General features: G+C 36.9%; 1 protein-coding gene and 1 long non-coding RNA gene across 2 annotated transcripts; one reads left to right on the forward strand and one right to left on the reverse strand.

The window, feature by feature from the left end:
• Positions 1 to 1,049: 1,049 nt before the first annotated feature.
• Positions 1,050 to 16,322, forward strand: wrap53 (WD repeat containing, antisense to TP53). The gene is made up of 11 exons (XM_067400457.1): positions 1,050 to 1,274; positions 2,026 to 2,296; positions 3,773 to 3,950; positions 4,077 to 4,172; positions 4,264 to 4,372; positions 4,900 to 4,988; positions 10,697 to 10,920; positions 12,713 to 12,924; positions 13,085 to 13,188; positions 13,289 to 13,432; positions 14,939 to 16,322. The coding sequence occupies exons 2-11, from the start codon at positions 2,053 to 2,055 to the stop codon at positions 15,156 to 15,158; spliced, it is 1,620 nt and encodes a 539-aa protein (XP_067256558.1). The 5' UTR covers positions 1,050 to 1,274; positions 2,026 to 2,052; the 3' UTR covers positions 15,159 to 16,322.
• LOC137030257 (uncharacterized) lies at positions 2,325 to 6,204 on the reverse strand. Its single transcript, XR_010896395.1, has 3 exons — positions 6,039 to 6,204; positions 5,663 to 5,779; positions 2,325 to 2,533 (listed from the first exon to the last, which is right to left on the reverse strand). It is a non-coding gene; the product is annotated as an uncharacterized lncRNA (long non-coding RNA).
• Positions 16,323 to 17,654: the final 1,332 nt, after the last annotated feature.

Below are 17,654 nucleotides of genomic sequence, written 5' to 3' on the forward strand. Positions count from 1 at the left end.
AAACATTTTGACAATAATGTTTGAATATTCATTATGTGAATAGTTTTTGGGGTTTCAGGTTTGTTTGAAGAAAACTAATAAATACTTCTGAATGAAGCACTTGTTCTGACGTTGTTTTTCTCATTATTTGGCATTTGACAAAACAATAGGGGGTCATTTCTGCCCAATGAGGTGACAATGTTAACATTTTATAAATCAACTGATATGATTGAAGTCTAAATCTCATACGACTAAACAAGATTTTAAAAAAATTCAGGAGAACTTTGTTTCTATTTCCATTTAAGATTAAATTTAGATAATTAGAAATGTTGGAAAAAAATAAATGTACATCGATGAATACTTGGATAATGTCAACACTGAAATAACGTGAGACAAGCCTTTTGTAGTTTTCTAAAAAAATTATTCAATTATTCAGGAATTTTAAAGTAATCAGTAAAATTCTGCTTTAATGCCTACGTTAAACGTATAAGAAATATTGAAAACCTGCTTTTTTTTCTTTTATTAATGCTCAGTAACATAAGAACATTGTCAATGAATTGCATACAAATACATATAAAAAAAACATTAAAAAACAAAAGGGTTATACAAAAAAAAAACAATGAAAAACAAAAGATGACAAGACAAAGTGACACTAAAATGCATACACTATCATTATTGATACAATAACATACAGACATCGATATGTAGGGAAAGCTTTTAAATACATGTATTTTCTTTAAATATTTCTTCATAATATTTTATAAATTTTAGGGATTTTTTGTTTGAGAAGTGATATTAATTCAGTTTTGAAATGGGGATAGAATGGAATATTATTTGCAAACTTTTATGAATAAAGAATTTGCCATATAAAATAAAGAAATTAATGTACTCTAGGGATCTATGTTTGTCATCAATATAATAAAAAATGTCTTTTAGACTAAAAGAATGAGTTACATTGGTAGAAATAAAAATATAGGAGCCAAGGTCGGAACAAAATTCTTTGGATACAGGGCAATTGAAAACCAGCTTACTGTGTGGTAGAAACGGAGTATGACGCAAATATCGCGAGAGTCAGATGACCTGGCAACGCATACGGTGCAAACATGGCGGCGCACTGTAATTACAAACACGACGCGTGAGTTCCTGTTGACTGTGGGCTCAGCGCAGTGCATTTGTAGTGGAGATACTCTGAAACTGTCATCTGAATTCAGTAAAATACGTACACTGAGGGAGATTGTTTGATTTGTAAGATCCAGAGCACAAGACACGTCTGACACGAATTAAAGAAACAACAGGTAGAGTGACTCTCTGTCTGGAAAAATGCTGTTATCCACTCACAAATATTCATAATTGTAATACTGTAACCTAAAAACCCTTTAACTTACACCTGGTAACTTGCATTACCATATATATAATAGATTATGTATTTTAAATTTATCAGACCATTACGTGTAATTTAGCAGTTGTGTTTTTGGAGGTAAAACTGCATATGTAAATTACACACTGTCAACAAGACAATACTTCATGTACAATTAAGTATTTTTTAAAATATTACATTTGTTGTTTATCACGTGTTTTGCCAGTAAAAAGTAACCATTTTTTTTAGAATTTTGTAGTATACTGAACTATAGCATTGATATAAACAGTTAGACTTTTCATTATAGCTTATGAATGATAAATAATTTAGTAACTTAAATGTGAAGGAATCTCAAGGTGGCGTTTTCTGGCTAGTTTCTTGAAACTTTGATATGCATATAGTATGCACAAAGCATAAACTATTGTTTTAGTGAGTATTTATGGGTTTCGTATAATGAAATGTGATGTGCCTTTTACAGTTTTCTTTCATATATACACACACACACACACACACACACACACTTGTACTACAAAATAACAAAGTACCACAAAATACTATATATTTTGATGTATATTGTCGTCACATATCTGAATGTATAAGCCTATATAAGTTTAACGTTCACTGTCACTGTATGTACTCTGTATGTGAACTCCATGACTGAAATTATATGAATTGTGCATGTTTCCCAGGCCACTGGATTTACCTCTGAAGACGGCATGTCAGGTGCAGGTCAAAGCAGTGATGGTGGTGCTGGACAGGACGCAGAGGCTGATGGAGAACCTCCTCACGAGGCTTATCTTCAGGGAGGGGTGAATGAAGAAGAAGAAACACCACCAGCAGCAAAGCAGCCTCGACTGGAGCTGGATGATGTGGGTCTTGATTTACACCTGATACAGGCGCCTGTGGTGCCCTCAGTGGAGACATGTGGGAGTCAAGATGCTGCTGGGACTCTAGAAGAAGGTGAAGCCATTTTTGCAAGCACTTCTGATTTACAGCATCCTGTTTGCCACAATGTCAGTATGCTCTTCTGATGTCTTAATATGTGATATAAACTCCATATGTTGCTCTCTTACTGCCATCTTTAAATAATTACATGAATACTGACCTTCAGTCTTTCATATGCATCCAATTTTACTCTCCGGAGGTGAAATGTTGGTTCCTTTTATAAATTTGGATGTGATGTTATTTTTCTTGGATCTGAAATGAGATGTGATTGAACAGTGCAGGGTTCACTTTTGTCATGGTTCATCACATGTGAATGCCACTGAACGTTGTTCACTTGTCCAATACTAAAATCACAGATAGCCAAGTAACGTCAAGTCAGTTTTTATTTGTATAGCACTTTATTCTTTATATATACCTATAGTGAACAAGCCATGGACAACTGTAGCATAAATGTTTTTATTCAGTTGGTACTTTTAAAGATATATTTAACAAGAGATATTAGTAAAAATAGATCTTAAAAGTCTTATAGGTTTTTCTTGTATTTTTAATCTTTCTTCCCATAAAAATAGCCACAGAAGCTTAAACAAACATATACAAACATTGTTTAGTTAGTTAATATTTGGCTTATGTCAGTTTTATTAAATTAAATTACCAATATGTTAAGGGTATAAATGAATATAGTAATAAAAAATAATGAATTAAGTTTTGGATTACAGATACTTTGACACATCTGTTTGCCAAAAAAAAAAAAAAATAGCATTCAGTTCTGTATGTTAAATATTGAAATACTTAATGTTCATATGAAAGATTTGAAGGAATAGTTCAATCAAAAATAAAAATGTTACTAAAAATATGACATTCCAAACCTGTATGACTTTCTGAGATGTATTGGTCCCTCTTTTCCATGCAGTCACAATGCATGAGGAAGAATCATGTCATAGGGATTAATTTTATGATGCTTTTTGAAAGCTTGAAATCCTCAGTCCACATTCATTGTAATTGTGTGGGAAAAGAGCGACCATTAGGGTACATTGTGCAACATATTTCTTTCTTTTTTTTGTTTAGTAAATATCAACACAATTTTTTGGGTGAACTTTAACTGTTCAACCAAAAATATAGATGATAATTGCCTTAAATTATTCTGACATTTTCTAAATTCTTTAAATATAGCTACTGCAATATAGGTCAACTAAGCTTTAACAACAGAGGATTTGATTGGATATCTGGACCAACCAGCGGACTAAAAATTCGCTCTGAGGCGCAATAATTTATGATGTACAAAAAAAAGGGCCACAGTGGCTTCCCTGATCACAGCAACTTTCATTTTATTACAGTTATTTTACTCCAATTTTCCAGTAAGTGACAGTTTTGTTCTTTTGAACACATGCTGCTTTATTTGCAAATGTTTTATGAGATATTACAATTTTGCGCACAAGTTAAATAATGCAACTTTGGATGGAAACAAAGCTCATGTTATTTTGATTCTTTCAGTTGCCTGTCATCACACTGATGAAACAGAATGTGCTGTGGGACCTGAGGAAATTGAAGGAGACGTGGAATGGCATCAAAACGGAGCAGAGATCAGAGAACCCCTCGGACAGACTGAGGAGCACGGAACAGATGAGTCTGAGGAGAAGAGTCCAGAAGACAACTGTGCTGAGCAGCACTAGTAAGTATACGGTCATCTTAAACTGTTGTGAAAGGAAACATGGCGGGAACAAATGCGTTTTGACAGTTGCAGTGGGACAGGGATATTTCCGGCTAGCTCAATGCTGTCTCTTTGCTATGTCTGCAGTCAATGCCTTGACTTCAGTCAGAACCCTCAGATGCTGACGGGCTCCTGGGCCGAATACACCCATACCGCTGAGAATTACCTCAGAGGCTGCAAATGGTGATAACTGACAAAAGTAGCTCATTTATGATTGCTGTGCTGTGTAAACTGAATCACAGTATCAATCTTTCTTTATGACGCCTCTCTGCAGGGCTCCAGATGGTTCCTGCATTGTTTCAAACAGCGCTGATAACGTTCTACGTGTGTATAACCTCCCGCCTGAGCTGTACAGCAGCCGCTGGGACATGCTTTCTGAAATGGTCAGCCTCCTCCAAATGTACTTTACCATGTACTTGTAGAAGTAAAAATACTAAGCAGGGATCAGTTACCTTTTTATCTAGAACTGATTTTGGCCTGTATTCAAAATGATAAATGTCTCATGACCAGTTTTGGGGGTAACGCATTACAGTTAACGCGAATTACGTAATCAGATTACTGTTTTGATGTAACAAGTATGCATTACTTTTAAATTTACAACAAAATATCATATCTCACCTAGCTTAGGTGAAAGTAACATATCCCAATACTTTCATAAAAATTAACACAATTAGTTACTTTTTTAGGGAGTGTCGCAATATTGTAATGCATTACTTTTTAAAGTAACTTTCCTTCATTTTGAAAGTCTTGAGACAAATGCTCTCTTTTTTTTTTTTTTTTTTTTACTTTGTCTATACCTTTGATTTATGATTTTATATAAACATTCTGGTTTGCCTAAAAGACATATTTAAAAATACTGTACACAATTTATGAGCTCATAATGCTGTTGCTTCTGTCTGTGTCCACTCAGAGTCCAGTGCTGAAGATGGCAGAAGGAGACACCATCTATGACTACTGCTGGTTCCCAAAGATGACCTCCATGGACCCGGATACATGCTTGTGAGTGTATATATAGTTTGTGTGTGTCTGTACACTACTGTTCAAAAGTTTTTTTAAAAAATGTTTTTGAAACTCTCTTATGTTCATCATGGCTGCATTTATTTAATCAAAAATATAGTCAAAACAGTAATATTGTGAAATATTATTAAAAGCGTCATTATTTTTTTTGTTTTAATATTTTTTAAAATGTAGTTTATTTTGTAGTTTATTAGTGTAGTTATGTTTATCTTCGATACAAAGCTGAATTTTCAGCATCATTACTGCAGTCTTCAGTGTCACATGATCCTTCAGAGATCAGTACAATGTTTTTTTTGTTTACTCCAATTTTGCTGCTCAAGAAGCATTTCTTGTTATTATGACAGATGTGCTGCTTAATATTTTTGTGGAAATTAGAACTTTTTATAATTATTATTATTTTTTTTCAGAATTCTTCGTTGTTTGGTAAGGTTAAAAAGAACAGCACTGATTTGAAGTAGATTTTTTTGTAATATAAAAATATATTTTCTGTCACTTTTGATCAATTGATGGTGCTGAATAAAAGTTTTAATTTATTTTTAAAAAATCTAACCCCAGACTTTTGAATGGTAGTATTAAGAGTACTTTGTGTTAAGAGTACGTCTTCCCTTAAAGGGATAGTTCACCCAAAAATGAAAATTTGATGTTTATCTGCTTACCCCCAGGGCATCCAAGATGTAGGTGACTTTGTTTCTTCAGTAGAACACAAATGATGACTTTTAACTCCAACCGTTGCCGTCTGTCAGCTGTATAATACATGTCAATGGGAACTCCATCTATAAGAGTAAAAAAAAACATGGACAGACAAATCCAAATTAAACCCTGGGGCTCGTGACGACACATTGATGTCCTAAGACACGAAACAATCGGTTTGTGCGAGAAACCGAACAGTATTTATATAATTTTTTACCTCTAATAAACCTCTATGTCCAACTGCCTTGAGCGTGTGCACGGCATCCGGTGCGTGTACGCGCTCTGGTGTAGTTTGAAGGATTATACCACTTTCAAATAAAATTTTCCTGATAATTTACTCACCCCCATGTCATCCAAGATGTCCATGTCTTTCTTTCTTTGGTCTAAAAGAAATTAAGGTTTTTGATGAAAACATTCCAGGATTATTCTCCTTTTATAGTAGACTTCAATGGCCTCCGAATGGTTGAAGGTCAAAATTACAGTTTCAGTGCAGCTTCAAAGAGCTTTAAACGATACCAGACAAGGAACACAAATGATTGCCTTGCACGTATTTCCGCTTTCCGTTTCTTCAAAAAGCTTACGCTGTATGTTGTACCCTTCCCTATTCTACTTACTGAAAAAAACAGAACTGGTGCCGCGTTCGTTCCGTAAGTAGAATAGGGAAGGTGTATGACATAAAGTGTAAGCTTTTTGAAGAATATGGAAAGCGAAAGCACATGCAAGGTGATCATTTGTTTATAAAGCATATACAGTTGTATTTTTGTAGAAAATGATTGATCGTTTCGCTAGATAAGACCCTTATTCCTCGTCTGGTATCGTTTAAAGCTCTTTGAAGCTGCACTGAAACTGTAATTTTGACCTTCAACCGTTTGGAGGCCATTGAAGTCCACTATAAGGAGAATAATCCTGGAAAGTTTTCATCAAAAACCTTAATTTCTTTTCGTCCAAATAAAGAAAGACATGAACATCTTGGATGACATGGGGGTGAGTAAATGGTCAGGAAAATGTTATTTGAAAGTGAACTAATCCTTCAAACTACAACAGAGCGCGTACACACCTCACGCACGGGATGCCGTGCACAAGGCATTTGGATAAAGTGGTGTATTAGAGGTAAAAAATGATATAAATACTGTTCGGTTTCTCGCACAAAACGATGGTTTCATGTCTTAGGACATCAATGTGTCGTCACGAGCCGCAGGGTTTAATTTGGATTTGTCTGTGCATGTTTTTTTTACTCTCATAGATTGTGTTACCATTGACATGTATTAAACGACAACTGTTGGAGTTAAAAGTCATCATTTGTGTTCTACTGAAGAAACAAAAGTCACCTACATCTTGGATGCCGTGGGAGTAAGCAGATAAACATCAAATTTTAATTTTTCGGTGAACTATCCTTTTAATAACACCATTTCAAAAATCACTGTTATTGTGGTTTGTGTTTGGAATGCTAAGGACTGTGTTTGCTGGGTGGTTTGAAACTCTTTTTAATAGTGGTCATTTTGTATTTATCTCAACAGTTGTTTTGAAAGCTAGTAAGCAACAGAAAAGCAGAATAAACTGTGCGTTATTATCCATTCAGCAGTGCAACTCTCGTATAGCAGTGCAAAAATTGATATGGAATGTGTGTATGGTTTGTTCTGTGGAAAATAATTGTGTTTAGATTCCCATGCAGCTCAAAGCGAAATAAAACATGCTGTACATGCCAATGTTTGTGATCCCAGATCTAGAGGAGGATGAGAAGAAGCCTTTTTTCCTCATATTTCTTGTGCTTTTCAGTTTACAAAAACTACATTGATAGATACTTTGTAAAGACTAATGTAATGTGCTCATGGAATCACATTCTTTGGTTCTCTGCCGACTTCATTTTCAAACCTGTATTTTTTTCTAAAATGTGTCCATTTGGTCTTGACTAATATTTGGACCATTTGGATCAAATGGTCAAGTTTCATTCACTGATTAACAGTCACATTTTACAATCTCCATTACCTTGTTTACAAAGTGGCCCAGTTAATCTTTTCCAGAGACATGGCACGTCTTTAAAGAAATTGAGCTTTAATTAAGCTGCTATTGTTCCAGATCAGCATTGCTATGTTTCTTTTCTGTTATGATCAGTGCTGATGAGCCTTGTCTCCTCTGGTGGAGATTGTTGGATTCAACCCAGAATTAAAATTTCAAGGCTTGTATTTATTGTGGCTGGTCACATTTCCCGTACTTTCTGCAAAACCCTCTGAAGGGAGTGAGTGGTTTTGATTGTGCCTATTTATAAAACTGTTAGTTCTGGCTCTAAAATGTGACTTATCTATCTGTCTGTCTGTCTGTCTGTCTGATCTATGTGTGTGTTTATTAGGGTTTGCAGAAAGTAGTGCTGGAATTATTTAGGGAGGAAGTAAGTGGTCTCTTTTTCTTCCTCTCCAGTTCTCTGTCGCTCCAGCTCTCGTTTAATGATGTTCTCTTTGATGGTTATGTTTTTTGTTGGACAAAAGGCAATGGAACAGAAATCATTCCAAATCAATGCCAGTCATCACGGATAACTGCGGCAGGTTGCTAACGAGGGCTCGTTAACTGCGGCATGTGCTGTTTCACGCACACGCAGCATCAGTTCTGATCAAACGTTGTTTGGGTTTACAGAATCCGCCCTGCAGCGACCGAAAATGACAAAAGAAAGGGAGGAACGACAAGTTGTGGGTCAAGGACGAAGCTGTAAACTTCATAAAGAACTCATAAAGATGAAGGGGATGAGGTTAAAGAAGACAGATGAGATGTGCTCAGTAACAATTTGTCATCTTCTATCTGGTCTTAGTGATATTGTTTATAGGTATTTCTGAAGCATTGTGAAACACAGCAGTTTTGGAGCATTTCTCTTCCAGGCGTGCATAGCATAATGTTCTGACTGCTGGCATTGGCTAAAGAGCTGCTTGAATGTCCACAGGGGTTGATCATTAACTCTGACTTATGATTGGCTGCTCCCTCCAGGGGAGGTGCTTAGTATTCAGGTCATTTACTTCCTCCATCTCTACTCAAGTCATCTCATTATTCACTTTTAAACTATGTTGCCCTTCTGTTGAGATAGAACGTCGGATCTGTACTTATGGGAATTGATCAACCAAAAAAATAAAAATTCTGACATCATTTACTCACCCTCCTGTTGTTTCAAACCCATATGGCATTATTCTATGAAACACAAGCATAGACAATATCTGGTTGGGTGGATTCAATGTGATGGCAGTACATTATGACTCACTTTAATGATTGATAAAGTAACTAAAAAGTGACTTTTACCGCTGTTCATTGAATTTTCACAGGTGAAATCCAGTCATTTCTAGAGGAATCCACATGATGGAGAATTTCATATTGGGGAAAGATTTCCCCATGCAGATTTCATATCGGGTTTAGTTGGTCATGCGAATTCAGCTGCTTGGCTTGAAAATGAATTCTGTGTGCGCTGTGCTTCATACATCACTACACTATTGACAACAGACAATGGACCTATTTTGCTGAAATTTCACAAGTGTGACCACACCTATTTAGACACAAATTTGCAGGCAAAAAAAGGTCTATGGTACGACGATGTCTTGCTCTAGGTCCTGTTTACACCTGGTATTAATGTACCAAGTCGATTGGATTACAAGTAGACGAGGCAGACACATTTCCGTTCACACCTGATAATTTAATCCGTCTCTTTTGTCCACTTTCATCCAATTCTGTCCTGATTTCTTCGAGGGGAGGGTCTATGGGCGGGTAAATGTATGTTTTGTTTTTTTTGCAGATCCTTAGATCTAATGGACAAAATAAGCTTGCGCAATTTACATTTGAACGTGCACAGACAACGGAAAAATATACTCTGCTCTGACAGCCGCAAAACCACGTCGAATAAAGTGTGTGTGCATGTTAGAAATCAGGAATGGTGAGAGAACATTTTGCTTGGTACATTTTTCATCTTCAAACCAAACTTGGGTCTTCAGCCAACAAAGTTCATATCCCGTCTGTTTAGAGCGCTTCCCATAATGTTTACGCATTAGGTCAGTAGGAGGTCTTTTGTGGCTGTTTGAACGCATATGAGCATCTACACTACGAAACTAGTCCAGTCGAATGCTTTTTCGAAATACCTCTGGAAGTGGTTGAAAGTCTCTCTCACAGATCCTGTAATATCAAAACGAGCCATTTTTGGAGTTTTATTAAATAAATCCTTTGTTTATAATGAGGAGGATGTTTTAAATTGGTACAAATGTCAAAAGATCAAGGCAAATTTGATTTCTCATGTCAGGTCCCCTTTAAACATGAGCAAAATTTGCATTGTAAATATTTTTCCCCTAATGCGAAACTTTGCCAGATTTCTATTGCAATTGCTGGATTTCGTCTGAAATTTCACTGAGCAATGGCAAATATTATCGTACCTTAAGAGTGTGAGCAAAATATCCATGTGGCTTGCTGATAATATCAAATTTGGTGAAAAACAATCTGATAATTTAACAGTTTTACAGTAAATTCATAGCGGTCACTCATATTTGTGAGTATTTAATCCTCACATGCAAGTTTCCAAGCAATAACTTGCTTTGTTTTGCTACTGTACATCCTGAAGTGCAGAGATGGTTTATAAATGGCTCTGAAATCCCTAATTTATCTAATAAAATGTATGTAGGTGTGTATATATAGTTTGTATTGTCCCTTATCAATGCCAAGGATTTATACTAATATGATATAAAACCTTTTGCCTAGGGATTTTCCAATCTTTTGGAGGGCATGTACTCATATGCCTGCTGTCTTTTATTTAGCTGTAGTCATCATTTTTCACTTAAAATTGTCTTAGCTCTTCATTTGTTAGGTTCTCTATAGTGAATGGGTCTTTTGTGCTGCCGGTTTGGATGAAAGCCAGACTGATTGTCAAGTCTGATGTTGAATTCTCTTGTTTTGGAAAAAAAAGTTTTTAGATTTTGCAATATATTTCAGTAACATGCAGTGTATTTCAGTGTATTTCTCTCATTTTCCGCTTTTCCCTTCAGCATTGCAAGCAGTAGCCGGGACAACCCAGTCCACATATGGGACGCGTTCTATGGGGACCTCCGTGCGTCTTTTCGACCCTACAACCACCTGGATGAGCTGACAGCGGCCCATTCCCTGTGTTTCTCTCCCGACGGTTCTCAGCTCTACTGTGGCTTTGATAAAATTGTCAGGGTCTTCCACACTGACCGTCCTGGGAGAGACTGCGAGGAGAGGCCCACCATGGGTGAGTGTCCCTCTTGTAGAGGAATAACCACTACATCAATCACTCTCACTCTTCAAACGGTTTTTAATCGGGGTCATTAAGACGGCTGTCTGGCTTGCATGGGTGTGGAATTCCTGTAATCCTATTTAATTTCTTTTTGTTTGTATGGGTGGATTCATTCCAAACACATTCAGGGCAGGAAACACATATTTGGCTTGATTAAGCTAACATAGTGTGCACGGCTCTGATCTAGACAGTGGCTGTGGATATAATTATCTTAGCATGTTTAAAGTGACTGACTCATTCACATTGTTTCAACACTGATATTGTAATTATTGGTCTGGATGTAACACAAAAGATCTTTGTTAAGACTGATTGTGTTTGAAAAGATACAACCTATTATATTGCGATTTTTGTCAAATGGATAATATAGTACCATCTTTATATTCTGATTGGATGAGCCACATACAAAGTTGTTGTGCAGTAGCTGATACATGTACACTACTGTTCCATAGTTAGGGGTCAAATAAAAAAAGAAAAAGAAAAGAATGTTTTTATTCTATAAAAGGACATTTATAGTGTTACAAAATATTTCTATTTCAAATCAATGTTCTTTTGAACTTTCTATTCCTCAAAGAACCCTGAAAAAAAGTATCACACGTTCCATCATAATATTAAGCAGTACAACTGTTTTCAACATTGATGATAATAAGAAATGTTTCTTGAGCAGCAAATCATCATATTAGAATGATTTCTGAAGGATCATGTGACACTGAAGACTAAAGACACTGAAGAGTAATGATGCTGAAAATTCAGCTTTGTTATCACAGGAATAAATTACATTTTAAAATGTACTGAAATAGACAAGTTATTTCAAATTGTAAATTGATATTTTATTTATTTTTTGGTGCATAAGAGGCAAAAAAAATCTTACGACCCCAAACCCCAAAAGTAGTGTACATATCTGACGGCACATCAAATGAATTCTATATTTATTCATAAAGTTGCGACGTTGTTTGACCCATAAGCAAGTAAAATCAGCGTCTCGTCTCGCCAGATTTACTAAACGGGCAAATTAGAGCCCAATTCCACCAACGCGCCGATGGGAGTGGCAAGTTTTGCGCATGATCTACAGCTGATGCGCAAATTCAACAACACGGACGCAGTCAAATCATTTACATAATGACCAACGCAGTCTACCAAGAGCAGTGCAAATTAGCGTTGGGTCACAAATAAACAGAGCTGATGCTCATCAGGTGCGGGTCGACACAGGCGTAACTTGTTACATGTAATCTGACAAACACGTACACACACACACACACACATATATATATTTTCTCCCTTCAGCCATGTCGCAAAATGGGTTAAGAAATGCTTTTTTTGGGCGTTAAATAATAGCACAAATACCAGTAAATTGACTAGCGCAAACATTAGTAAATCACGTTGCGTGATTTATATAAATACTCTCCTCCCATAAATTTTGCGCCTGAAAGGGAAACTCCTACAAATGCATATGCAATAAGGTCAGCTGCAAAAACAGCTCAGTCCACGCGTTTTCAGCGCTAATTTTGCACTGCGTGTCTTTAGTAAATCCCGACAGTAGATTTTTAATGCCAAAGAGGGTTTGCGCTTGTGCAAGCTGTTAGTTAATCTGGCCCTTAATAAAAAGTTCTTCCTTCTCTGGACTTTGGGAGATGCCCCTCTGTATTTTCCCATTACTCACTTATACTTTATCATTCTCTAATATGAAACCAAACTAATTACAAAATAACTTTTGTTCCTGTTTTTCTTCCTGATCATTTCATCTTTCAAGTGAAGAAACAGGGTCAGACTGGCATTATCTCATGTATTGCCTTCAGCCCATGCCAGACAATGTACGCCTGTGGGTCGTACTCTCGTTCGGCTGGCATTTACTCTTGTGAGGATGGTTCTCTGCTGGCTCTGCTGCCCACTCGACACCACGGAGGCCTTACACACCTGATCTTCTCACCCAATGGCTATCACCTGTTTACGGGCGGCCGCAAGGTCAGTGGGCTCATACGTGCTGTATTTCTGTCCTCACAGCTTTGTTTTTATTTATCAAAGGAAATATGATGGATATCAGATACATCAGCCAATCAGAAGTACCGCTGTTTGATTGTATGTTTTGAATCCTCTAGTTAATACCATGTGTCACTGCCTTTAGGACTCAGAGATCCTGTGCTGGGACCTGAGAGATCCAGGACGGGTTCTGTTCTCCATGTACAGGAACGTCAATACAAACCAGCGTATCTACTTTGACATGGACCAGTAAGATCAAGACTTACAACTCGACTAAAAACTCAACCATAGTAATGAGACCCATTTACGTTTTGCTCATGTTATATTGATATTTGTGTGTCTGAATTAGATCTGGACGATACCTACTGAGTGGGGACACCAATGGTGTGGTGTCAGTGTGGGACACCCTCACAGCGCCACCTGATGGGAATGAGGAGACACTACAGCCACAGCTACAGTTTCAGGCGCACACAGATTGTGCTAATGGCATCAGGTACGATTATCACCACTTAAATAACGTTTAGAAAATGCATGAGATCAAAATAACATGCTAAGTTGACATATTGGTTTCCCTGAAAAACAATGCTACAGCCAGTTATTTTACTTTGAAATGTGCGTTTTTTTGTCAGAATGTCTGTTTATGCCAATTTACCCAATAGTATTTCAACACCCTGGGTTGCCAGTTGGCGGAAAACACAGCATATTGCAGCCATGGAAGCCAGCTAACGAACTGGGTCAGAGATTGCAGATTCTATCCGACCTAAAAATACTCATAAATCTCTATGACCAGAGACATATTAATACACGGATAAATCAGCTCATACAGTGTAAAGGACCGTTCACACCAAGAACGATAACTATAATGATAACGATAAAATATAGTTTTAAAATTTGCGCTGAAGCTGTCAATCAAACAGTGCGAGTTTATCGTGACTGTCAAGCAAAACTCCCATTTTATTCAACAAAACCCTTAATTATATCGCGTTTGCACTGTTAGTGAAGATGAAAGCATTTGTTAGTGTACAGAAATTGAGTTACAATGACGAGATCACTGCTTTTATGCGCTCAACATGTCTGTGTTCATCACTGCAACTTCCATGTCACAATCTAAATATAATGCCATAGATCTAACTGTAATGCAGCACTTTTCACGATTAGTTAACCTTGAGAGCTGTAATAGTAAAAACGCACTAAAAGAGAGAGTAATACTTGGCTATTTCAAATGGAAAGATGTTAGCCAATCACAGCAGTGGGCGTTTACACTGAAGTCTCACAGCAGACACGCCCCTTAAAACAGAGCGTTTAAATCAGAGGGCTATAATCAGGGTAGGAAAAATGTCTTTTATTAATAAATTATGACAATTTTTGGATGTAAAAAGCATATTAACATTATAAGTGCACCCCAGGAAACATTATAAAACAATAAAACAATGCATTTCATGACCCCTTTAAAGTTGCAGTGAAAAAGACTAGGCGTTTTTATTCCACTATTGACTTTGTTAGCTAAATTTGCTGTTAGATTAGATCGATTACACTAGCTCTTCGTTCAAAACATAGCATGCTGAGGACATCTGCTGGTTAAAGCCGTGTAAATGCAACAAGAACAGCAAATACATGTTGTATACACTTTGAAACCGCAGCGCGAGAGATTAGAATAAACAGACCGTTATCATTTGTTGGTGTGGATGCAAATATAGTTATAGTTATCATTAAAGTTAACGTTTTTGGTGTGAATGGGTCTTAAGGCTTGTCGCCTTCCATTGTCAATTGCACTCATTCCTGTTGCGTATCCTCAATCTGGCAACCCGCATGAGCGTTGAGTCTGAGGAGGAGGGGGCGGGAGAAACAACCCTTTCCAGTATTTTGAATTTGGACTGCAGTACCCAGTTCAACCAGTAGCTGTCAATATTACATACTGTGCCTTTAATGTAAAAATCTGCTAAATAAATAAATGTCAATGACTAAATATTGCTTTTCTCTTACTCTCTCATTTCTACAGTGTGCACCCTTTCATGCCATTAGTAGCTTCGTCCAGTGGTCAGCGGAAGTTCTGCTATCCGTCTGACAGCGAGGACTCGGAGTCAGATTCAGACGAGGGAAATGTGATGTCAACAAACGGCGTACGACAGGACAATGCTCTGGTGCTGTGGTGGGCCGGCCCATTGGGCTCAACCAATGAGAGAGTGCAGGAGGAGGAACCAGCAGTTATTGAAAGCTAGAACTTTTGATTGTAAAACTGCACGCCAGACAGATCCATAATCTACTGCCAAATCTATAATACTGTTTGTTTAGGTGAATTGTAATTCTTGATTTTAATTGTAGAATAGTCCTTTTTTTTATTTTTTATCTTCCAGCCTTTTTGCATGTCGCTAGGTTTGTAAACCTCAATCAGTAAAAGTCTAAAAACCAAGACAAACCAAAGTCTATTGAATTTAAATTGGTTCTGACAACAAATTATGATTTAGATGACTTGGACCACTGATCTGAAATATGAATAATTCATTCATAGATTTCATTTTGTTTGGATGGATTCTTAAATTGATGTTTACGTCGTGATTACTAGCAATGCTTTCAGGATCTGCCCTGTCGCTGCTGGAGAGCGATGCCTCTCAGGTTGGCGATTTAGCTGCGATTTTGCATTGGGTTTGTTTTCCTTTCACCATGTAAAACCTGTTTTCGGGAAGCACGTCAAGTCTTGCCTAGGACTAACTTTAAGGCCTTTCAGTGAAGACAGAACAGTTATTTCAGGAGCAGGTTTAATCCGTGTAAGAGATTATTCTGACTTTGGGAAGGTCTGCGTATGATGGACTGAGACAGTTTATTTTATGTTAAATGTGCCATAGAGCTACAGTGGACAGCTGTGAATATATTTTTATAAGCCTGTAATCTGCTTTATTGTGTGTGAATGTGGTTGGTTTCCTGCCTCTCAATGAGCCTCGTTGCTTTAGCTGAGGCTGCACATTCCCTTTTATAATAACCCGTGTTTATGTTTTGTGTGTGCACGCGAGAGAGAGTCTTTGCATATTCTAATGTTAGCTGTCGTCTTGATACAATGGTGTGCATTTTTACAAATGTACACTTTTTACAGCTTTACCTTTATGTGTGTGTGTGTGTGTGTGTGTGTGTTTTGTGCTTGTAATTTTCTCTTTAAAGCAGTGGGTTTGAACGTTTCAGGCTTGCTAAACATGCTCTAGTCAGAGTGCTGAATATCATATTACATCCACTGCTGAAAGCTTCAGTTGTTTGTACAAATGCGTAACACAAACCTTTTCTGTACAGTTTTCCTGGATTGTAAGCCACCTCATTCAGGTCTGCTTGTGGTTCTTTCTGCTCAGAGGAACCGTTTGCAACAGGTAGTCATGGTGGCTGAAAAGATTAATAAACATGTTTATATAAAAATCACTGTCATTCTTTAATTATAGGTGTTTGCAGAGGTAATTTGCAAGGTAAGTTACTATTGCTCATGCTTTGAACAAACTTCTAACTCAAAGTATTAAACTTCAAAGTGTTTAACTTCTCCTGTCCAGCAATTGTGCATGTACAAGAAAATCATGCAGATTTTCAAAGCAGTCATGGGCCCAGTTCATGAAATTTGTCTTAAGAAAAAATTCTTAAAAACATACATTTCAAGATATAAAGATAAGATATTTAAAGATACATTTGTTTGGATGTTCCTAAGTGCAAATCTTTAAGTATTTTCTTAAGAGCATCATATTTTTTTGACACCAGTTGTATTACAACAGATTCAGTACAGACAAATTTTGTCCGAAGCACAATCTTAAGAAAAAAGATTCTTAGTCAGTAAAATGGCAGATCTTTTCTTCCATATTGTTACATAAAATCTGAGTGTAATGGATTATCGAAACGAAGAAAAAGGTTGTATTGGATTGTTGCACTCAAAAATGAATGTGAGCTTGCAGTCAATTGTGGAGGGGCAGGATTTAAAGGGTTAGTTCACCCAAAAATGACAGTTCTGTCATTTATTACTCACCCTCATGCCGTTCCACACCCATAAGACCTTCGTTAATCTTCAGAACACAAATTAAGATATTTTAGTTGAAATCCGATGGCTCTGTGAGGCCTCCATAGGGAGCAATGACATTTCCTCTCTCAAGATCCATAAAGGTACTAAAAACATATTTAAATCAGTTCATGTGAGTACAGTGGTTCAATATTAATATTATAAAGCAACGAGAATATTTTTGGAGCGCCAAAAAAAAATTAAATAACGACTTTAGTGTTGGCCGATTTCAAAACACTGCTTCAGGAAGCTTCGGAGCACAAATGCATCAGTGTATCGAATTTGCTGTTCGGAGCGCCAATGTCATGTGATTTCAGCTGTTGGCAGTTTGACACGCGATCTGAATCATGATTCGATACACTGATTAATTTTTGCTCTGAATCTTCCTGAAGCAGTGTTTTGAAATCGGCCATCACTAAATAAGTCGTTATTTTGTTTTTTTTGGTGCCCCAAAAATATTCTCGTCACTTTATAAAATTAATATTGAACCACTGTACTCACATGAACTGATTTAAATATGTTTTTAGTACCTTTATGGATCTTGAGAGAGGAAGTGTCATTGCTGCCTATAGAGGCCTCACGGAGTCATCGGATTTCAACTAAAATATCTTAATTTGTGTTCCGAAGATTAACGAAGGTCTTACGGGTGTGGAACGGCATGAGGGTGAGTAATAAATGACAGAATTTTCATTTT

This window comes from Chanodichthys erythropterus, chromosome 11 (assembly GCF_024489055.1).
Source record: "Chanodichthys erythropterus isolate Z2021 chromosome 11, ASM2448905v1, whole genome shotgun sequence".
Lineage (NCBI taxonomy): Eukaryota > Metazoa > Chordata > Actinopteri > Cypriniformes > Xenocyprididae > Chanodichthys > Chanodichthys erythropterus.

Excerpts from the sequence above, each read along its gene's own strand:
- wrap53 (XM_067400457.1), top strand. The coding sequence starts at position 2,053 with ATGTCAGGTGCAGGTCAAAGCAGTGATGGTGGTGCTGGACAGGACGCA. Across the intron at positions 2,297-3,772 it reads TGCTGGGACTCTAGAAGAAG|TTGCCTGTCATCACACTGAT; the intron begins GTGAAGCCATTT and ends TGATTCTTTCAG. Across the intron at positions 13,433-14,938 it reads GATTGTGCTAATGGCATCAG|TGTGCACCCTTTCATGCCAT; the intron begins GTACGATTATCA and ends TCATTTCTACAG.